Source organism: Zea mays, chromosome 5 (assembly GCF_902167145.1).
Source record: "Zea mays cultivar B73 chromosome 5, Zm-B73-REFERENCE-NAM-5.0, whole genome shotgun sequence".
NCBI classification, from domain to species: domain Eukaryota; kingdom Viridiplantae; phylum Streptophyta; class Magnoliopsida; order Poales; family Poaceae; genus Zea; species Zea mays.
Window position 1 is genome coordinate 52,902,196 of NC_050100.1, and position 8,594 is coordinate 52,910,789.

Here is an 8,594-nt window from a genome sequence, read left to right on the forward strand (position 1 = left end):
TTTAATTTTTATAAAAATGTTGTGTGATTTTTGAGTGCTAAAATAAATGTATGTGAATTACTTAATGTTGAAATAGAAAAATTGATGTAGCTATAGACTGAGGTTACTGTGCACTGGAGTAGGGCGCGAGAATGAAGTGAGGGCTGACTTGACTGACCGAGAGATGGTGAACTAGAAACACGCTAAGGTCTACAAGACTACAACAGGGCTGTGTGGGCCTGACTGGGTAGTTTGTTCCCCGTTGTTTTTTCGAACCCGACCCAACTCTGTCCTCACTTCTCTCGGGAGCCGGGACTCGGGAGATTACTTCGCCGCCGTCGCCTCGCCTCCGCAACCGCGACACGACACACACCAGCGCCGCCACCGCGGAAGGAGCAAGGTTGAAGAAGAAGCGGCACCCGCCACAGATACGCCGCGCGGCGGCGCCATGGCCGAGCTGCGGCACGCCACGGCGGCGACCCGCGCCACCAGTTCCCCATCCAAGCGCGACGCCGAGGCCGCGTCCGCGTCCTCGCCCTTGGTCGCGTCCCCCCGCGTCGACGGCGGCAAGGACGGCCTCCGCCCCCAGCCAAGGTGGTCACTCCCGCCCCCCCTTCCGCTCCCTCCTCGCGCTCGAGGACCCCAGGTCCCCCACGGCTTCCGCCTCCTACCGGATTCTCGTCGCCGCAATCGCCTGCTTCGCGCTCACTGCGCTCTTCTTCGCGCCTTTCGTCTGGACACGCCTCGTCAGTTCTTGGCTCCCTGATCGCTTCCTCTCGTATCATATTCGTTACGTTTCATCGAGATATCAGACTCGCTGCTTACGCTCGTGCTGCTGCTGGACCCTAGAACGCGCCGTACCTGTGCCGCAAGGAGGGGATTCGGCTCCACTGCCCCAGGGTAAAGAGGCCTTCACTTGAGCAACGCATTCAGGGGAACCTGATTGTGCATGCAATGTGATTGGAGCCTGAATGTGATTTTGTTTGGCTTGGTGTTATGATGTAGGTGAGGCAGCGGGACTCTCTGTGGGAGAATCCTCATGCTGCAGCAACTTGGTGGAAGCCGTGTGCTGAGCGTCAGAGTCATGAAGTCTCAGGCAAGTACAAAATCAGAGTGTTCTGGCTAAAAGTTTGATGCTAATTGGGTGGCTGCTTTAGTTGCATCCTAGTTTGCTGTATTTATGACCCTGATTTGTTATTAGTGACTTGGATGTGAGCCATGACAGTTTTTCATTTGATGACGTGCCACTCTTAGTCTGGAATTACACTGGTTGGAGAAAATAATCATGGATGTGCAATCTGTATAACCGCAGAGTAAATTTTAAATAGGACAATTATGCCAAGAAAAAAGTTATGATGTTGTCACGCCCAGCATCTGTATAAAAGTTAATCTATCTGAATCAAATCGGAGTCTAAATAGGCTCAGCCAATTTGTTAGCACATCTTAAGCTTGAAGAGATAACTTAAGCACCTGCCAATTTTTTTACCAAAGCACCATGTCTAGGATCTCAATTGTGCATGGCTATATGCCCTCTTAGGAAAGAATTTTAACTTTGTAAGCCATGACTTTTCAAATCACGTTAGTTCCTCATTATTATTTTTGTTTACCAAGCAGCAACTTAGCACAAGACATTCACTTGAAAAGCTATGGTTCAATCCTGACAATAACCAGTTTGATCTCTATTTTGCAGACCTCGTGTCAGAGAATGAAACTTCTGGGTTTATATTTATTCATGCCGAGGGTGGATTAAACCAGCAACGTATAGCTGTATGTATGTGCCTTTCACAATTTTGCCCTTTGAGTAGTTGTCTTGTAAAGAGTAAACTCTTGACTGATTCCACTATTTAGACTGGAAATGGAAAATGTTAACGTAACTAAACTTTTTTTTCTACTTTCTAATTTTTCTTTATGATGTTTCGTTCTTAATATTATAGTTCAGAAGATCATCATCCTGTTGCCAGATTTTTTTGTCTTCATGTTATCTTAGTAGCATTGCACATTTATTAATTTTGTTGGGATATATGATTTGTTTACAGATATGTAATGCTGTTGCAATTGCTAAGATAATGAATGCCACACTTATTCTGCCAGTGCTAAAGCAGGACCAAATATGGAAAGATCAAACGTAAGTGATGAACTATGATTTCCTTTTAAACAACTTATGGTTACCCTTTTCGTTTACATTATGTGTTCTCTTTTTGTGATTCCTGTAGTAGTTGAGAACTTATATCTCTTTGTGCAGGAAATTCGAAGACATCTTTGATGTAGACCATTTTATAAATTATTTGAAGGAGGATGTGCGCATTGTTCGAGATATTCCTGACTGGTTTACAGAAAAGGATGAGCTTTTCACTAGTATAAAGTTAGTCTCTTCATTTTCAGCTATCCATTGTGTCTTAACTGTTACTTACTGAATAGCTTGTTGCTAAAAATTACACACAAGTTTTATACTGATATTGGTGTTATCTACAGTATAAAGTTACTCTCCTTTTGTCATCAATATAAGCATTATGATTGTTAGTGAGGATTATTACACCTCAACCGCATGAACCAGAAGTGCAACCTGACTGGAAATTACTGCTGGACTTCTATTCTCCATCTTTTGTTTTTGCAAGAGTTATTATCCTTACAGAAAGTTGATGTAGCTAGAGATTGTGTTTGTAACTCTCTCCTTAAGGTTTTGTATGTTTGTTGTAACAGGCGCACTGTGAAAAATGTCCCAAAGTATGCATCAGCACAATTTTATATTGATAATGTCTTTCCAAGGATCAAAGAGAAAAAGATAATGTCAATCAAGCCGTTTGTTGATAGGTTAGGGTAAGTGTATCACAGCATCAAGATGGCAACATAAGTAACCATTGTCCTATCCTTTAGATACATCTTTAGATGTGTTAATTATGTATAATCGTTCCATTTCAGATATGATAATGTTCCAATGGAGATTAACCGACTGAGGTGCCGAGTTAATTATCATGCTTTGAAGTTTCTACCTGACATTGAAGAGATGGCTGACAAGCTAGCAACAAGGATGAGGAATCGAACAGGAAGTTTAAATCCATACATGTAAGCTCAGTTCGTTCTCTTCTATTAAGAATCGGCTGTCTGCAGTTGAGAAATTATTATCTCATGCTCCATCGCACCTGCTTCCAAAGGGCTCTTCATTTGCGATTTGAGAAAGGAATGGTGGGCCTTTCATTTTGTGATTTTGCTGGAACTAGGGAGGAGAAAGCTATGATGGCTACTTACAGACAGCAGCAATGGCCAAGGCGGTACAAGGTGATGCCAACTTTCAGTTTTTCCTTAATACTATATTCCTTTTCAGTTCTCCTTCAGTTTTATGAAAGAATGGTGGATCTTTCTTCAGTGACCAATGCACTATTTGAATACATGGTTCACCTGTTGCTTACAGAATGGATCTCACTTATGGTCACTAGCACTAGAAAAGAGAAAAGAAGGCCGCTGTCCGCTTGAGCCGGGGGAAATAGGAATTATTTTGCGTGAGATGGGGTATACTAAGGAAACTCAGATATATGTTGCATCAGGGCAGGTGTATGGTGGAAACAACAGAATGGCACCCTTGAGAAATATGTTCCCCAATCTGGTAGGTGTTTCTGAAGTTTATCTAGCAGGTCTTTTTTTCTCCTGCCTTTGCTATTCAAAATATAGCCAGAATGCAAAAGATTCTCAAAGGAGGAATGTGTATATTTGTAGAATCTGCCCAAGGAACTACTAGCCAAGATTTCATGCGACTAACCTACCCTTTGGTAATTGCAGGTTAGCAAAGAAGATCTTGCTAGCAAGGAGGAGATGGAGCCTTTCAAGAAGCATGTAACTAGTCTTGCTGCACTGGACTTCTTGGTGTGCCTGAAGTCGGATGTGTTCGTCATGACCCACGGTGGCAATTTCGCCAAGCTGATCATCGGCTACCGCCGCTACATGGGCCGCCACAGGCTCAAGTCAATCAAGCCAGACAAGGGTCTCATGTCCAAGTTCTTCGGGGACCCTTACATGCCTTGGGCGACTTTCGTGGAGAACGTGATGATCACCCATGAGACACGAACCGGGCTCCCCGAATCCACCTTCCCACACTATGACCTATGGGAGAACCCTCTCACCCCTTGCATGTGTAGAGCTTAAATTATAGACTACGAGTGATGGTGCATAGTTATTCTTTGTTCATTTGCTGATATGCAAACTGCAAATTTTGTGTAGTTTTTTACCACTTTTTGATGTACGATTTTTTTTTACCAAAGCAAAGTTCAGTTCATGCACAATCCTCGGCACGGATACATTGCCATCCACTCATTCGGAGCAGCAGAAGCGCCGCCTGATCCTGTCGTCGTTAAGGCTATCTCCAACCCTTTGCCCTCTCAAATCCCCACGTTCTTATTTTCTATTCATATTTAAATACCTTTCCCTCAACTATTCTTTGCCCTATTTTATCTCCTCTCTACCTTTTAACTGAGCTATTTAACTTTTATATATGAAGTTTTAAAAAATACTACTACATTTGTAGTATGGTAATACATATTGTTATCAGTGGACAGTGGTAGAACTTCAAATTGGTTAGTTTTGCAACTAAACTCAGTAATTAACAGATGGGTGGAGATTAGAGCTCCCCCATCAACGGAGGGAAAAATTTCTCTCTCCTAGACGTGGTCACCGAGAGACATGGTCACCGAGGGGGAATGGTTAGAGTGCTTCCGGGCTTCACCGCACGAAGTTGAGAGGGAGGGGGAGTTGAGGGGGAGCTGTTGGATACAACCTAAGTTGGGCGTCGTGCAGGTAGGAGCATTCCAGCGGGGTGATTAGGCTGGGACACTGGGTCCATTGCCATGCGGTGTCGTTCGCTGTCATCGCTTGGGGTGTGGTCAATTGGTCGGTATCAACTGCTACGATCCAGCGACAGCCGATATGATCGATGTTATCGATACTAATCACATTAGAATTGATATTGACCGTGTTGGTCGATACTAACCGTCGTGTTAGACCCATATTGTTATTGACCAGGTGTGATCGATATCGACCGCCTGCTGTTAATGTTGTGCCTGCGCCTCCTAATGGATTGTCGTCATTTTAACTGTTTGGATGATAAAAAATAAAAAAAAACTGAATTCACCTTATAAATAGAGGAGGTGCTTGCCTGCTTGGGTTCATTTACATCCCTTCCTCTTCAATTCAGAAGCTCTATCCTTGGGTTGTAGCTAGCCTTTTTGCTCTCTATTTTTTGTATGAATCTCAGGTGGAGTTCTAACTTTGATACGTTTACGGACTTGATCAACGAGCAATCTCTGCAACGTCTTGACACTCCTACCAGTGCAGGGTAGGTTCTTCTTTGACCGTCTTTCTCCCATCCATCATCGATGAGAGACATTCTTGGTCATCTCCGTTCATTGACTTCGCAAATTTTGTTTTCTTATCCCTACCATCCTCCTCCATACACATACCAACCAAATATCGATGTTCCTCCTACTACTAAACCTCTTACGACCGACACTCTTACCATTGAAGCCCCTTCCATGATGCTCCTACTTTACAATCTTTTTGCTTATATGTATCCTCCTTCGTACATGTATAAAGATCCATATGGTCCTCCTTATAGAGCATATGATGCTCACCATCCATACGCTCTTCCTTATGGTGCTCCTCCTATGTTTCCTCCCATGTATCATGCTCCTCCCACATATGGTTCTCGTGTTCCTTTTTATCCTCTTGCATGCATATTTGTGCCCCTAGGTAGCCACAACGATGTAGCCTCCAACCAGTCCGAGTATTTCGATGGATCATAATTCCAACGATGATGAAATTGGACTAATATGGAGGATAAAGACTTGTAAGTACACATATACTTATTGGACCCAATTTTTAAGTCGAGCATAATTTTTTTATTTCATAAATTTATAGGCGTACACATGGATATTGCACTCCATTGATGTCACACCCGGGCTTTAAGGACCAAAGCCGGGTGCATCTCATACATGCGCCAAAAAGACAACATATATAATAACAGAGTGTATAGAGATAAATGTCAATAACATCAGAGTATTTATTACATAGCGGAAGTCTTATTACAAAATAAAAGATAAATATAAAACGAACTAAGGATCGTCCTTGGCGCAAAAGTCAACTGGGAAAACGCTACCTAGATCAGATCAAACTCCTCGCCCTATGGCTCCTCCTGAACCACCTATTCTTCTCCTGTGGGGGGTGTGAGACAACAAGGGTGAGCTCACACATGATCATAGCTCAACAAGTTGTGGAGAAACCAGTGGACATGAACTCACAAAGGTAGGAGTTCATGTGATGTGTAAGGCTAACCAATGACAGGGGTTAAAGCTGAGCATTGCTTTTAATTAGTTGGTCAAAATTTTATTAGCAGTTACTAGATGTAAGTGAATTACCAAACCTTAATAAAAATAATAGAACAAAATTAATAATAATCCCATGCAAATGTAAATGACAAATTTGAATTTAAGTTTCATAAATTAATCATCAGAGAGTCATGAGCTGCTCTTGACCGTGAGCTCGGCTAGTATACCAGTTTTACACTCTGCAGAGGTTGTACCCTTTACCCACAAGTTGTGTTTCCCATGTCGCCAGGGCTAGCTAGACCCTTAGACACTACCGAGGTGAATGGCTAGGGATCCACTACGAGGCCTTTACAAAGTTCCATTAGCTTCCGAAAACCCGCTACAGTTTATGGGAAGAGCACTTGCAAGAATCACCCGTCTGACCGCCATCGCAGCAAAATCAACCCGAGAACCTCCTTGCATGCAACTTCCCTACTGCCCTTGCCCCTTTCGGGTAAGGTAGTCTTCCACTAGCTTTCCTAATTAGTTAGCCAAGGGGTCCCGTTCCTCCCTTATGGTGGCACGTGTTTCTCAAGTTAAGCTTCATGTTCCAATTAACAATAATATAATGATCTTGACATGAACATAAATAGAATAACAAAATAACTGGAACATGGATATAATGAAATATTAACCCAAAACCATGTAAAGCAATAGCATAAACTACCCATGTGATTCATGGGTAAAACAAGGTAAAAAGGATAAATAGACTAGGTTGACCTATTGGGTCCCATCAAAATTAAGCCTATGCATTGAATAGTGATAATAAAGAATATTATTGGGTAACAAGAGTGGATCAAGGGCACAACTTGCCTGGCACTTGAGATTCCAGTTACCAGGGTGATCTTCAGGCGACTCGAAACCTCGCTGCTAGTCATAGCAATACAACAAACATGGTATAGACAAAAATTAACATCACACCAATCATAAGAACATACTGCATAATAATGATCTACGCGTTGCTACGAGATCGTGGGAACGAGAACCACTAAAATTGGAGTTATTGTTAAGGAGTTAGGATTCTATGGAGATTTATGTGATTAAAATATTAAACTATATTATAAATTGGTTAATATAAATCATATGAGAGGTTATTCTATAAATAATTATCTCAACTTTAATCTAAGTTATAAATTAACCATAAATTATATTCTAGTAGATTATAATGATAAGTAGATTAACAAGACTAACCAACATAAGTTAAATAGAAATCTAATTATAAAATAATGAGACAGGGTATAATAAATGTTGTTATTGCATAGTAAATATTTATACGAGACTAACGCAACTTGAACGGATAAAATCGGGGTTATAGATTTTAAGTAATGAATTTCTAAGGATTTTATGTGTTTTGTACAGGATTAAATAGAATATTAATTTTAATGCAGTTTTCATGTCAAACCAGAGACACTATGTGATAAACCATAATATTATAGAATTATAGAAATTCGAATGGACTCATTTGGACTTAGTATAAATTTTCTATGAATTTTATAAGTTCTGGAATTATTTTGGCACTAGAAATCCATTTTCTAAACCCTTTTTCTTATTTTCTCACAGCACTGGACTACGTGCACAATAACAGAAAACAACACGGACCTCTGTGAAAGGTTTCCTAGACTCAAGCTAATTCCGCAGTGGACCGCGGGTTCATTTGTGAAAAGGGAAGGGGCTCATATGCGAAAGACCATGGCCAAAAGGGTAAGGACTGCATTGGGCCGCCAGATTAGAAGTCTACGGTTCAGATTAGACTATACCATTTTATGAATTCATATGCATCCATGGCCATAGGATCAAGGATCCACGGCCCGAAACCAACCACGTCTACATTTCATCCCTGGTCCTCGATCCCCCGATCGACGATTCAGATACAATGCGCTGAAAGGTTACTACTATGCTCAATCTGAGCCGTCCAACTGGGTGTCAACTCCAAGAGACCCTCTTCCACCCACGTTAGCAGACTAGGAGGCGCCACCAGTACGGCGACGACGAACGCCGGTGAGCCCTCCCGACTCACGCACTCACCCTAATCCCATAATCGAACGCGGATACACTATGTGTACACCAATGCGAATTACATGGAGAAGTCCTTACCGTGCGCCACGCGAGCAGGAGCACTGACCACGGCGGAGGGCGGAATTGCGGTGGTTCCTCTACTTCGGCGAGAAATTGCCGCGCGACTGCCCAAGTTCTGGGGGGTAAGGTCATGACACCATTGGGACACCTCTACGACCCTCCCAAGCCATCTATCGAGGACAGAGCGAC

The 8,594-nt window shown here is 42.4% G+C and overlaps 1 protein-coding gene across 1 annotated transcript; it reads left to right on the forward strand.

Annotated features, from left to right (window-relative positions):
- Positions 1–323: 323 nt before the first annotated feature.
- LOC100383057 (O-fucosyltransferase family protein) lies at positions 324–4,244 on the forward strand. The gene is made up of 11 exons (NM_001175733.1): positions 324–573; positions 829–879; positions 985–1,075; positions 1,670–1,746; positions 2,016–2,104; positions 2,222–2,341; positions 2,680–2,796; positions 2,899–3,042; positions 3,132–3,255; positions 3,389–3,580; positions 3,754–4,244. Exons 5-11 carry the CDS (start codon positions 2,046–2,048, stop codon positions 4,114–4,116), a joined length of 1,119 nt encoding a protein of 372 aa, NP_001169204.1. The 5' UTR covers positions 324–573; positions 829–879; positions 985–1,075; positions 1,670–1,746; positions 2,016–2,045; the 3' UTR covers positions 4,117–4,244.
- The last annotated feature ends 4,350 nt before the right edge of the window (positions 4,245–8,594 follow it).

Excerpts from the sequence above, each read along its gene's own strand:
- LOC100383057 (NM_001175733.1), top strand. The coding sequence starts at position 2,046 with ATGAATGCCACACTTATTCTGCCAGTGCTAAAGCAGGACCAAATATGG. Across the intron at positions 2,797-2,898 it reads CCGTTTGTTGATAGGTTAGG|ATATGATAATGTTCCAATGG; the intron begins GTAAGTGTATCA and ends GTTCCATTTCAG. Across the intron at positions 3,581-3,753 it reads GAAATATGTTCCCCAATCTG|GTTAGCAAAGAAGATCTTGC; the intron begins GTAGGTGTTTCT and ends TGGTAATTGCAG.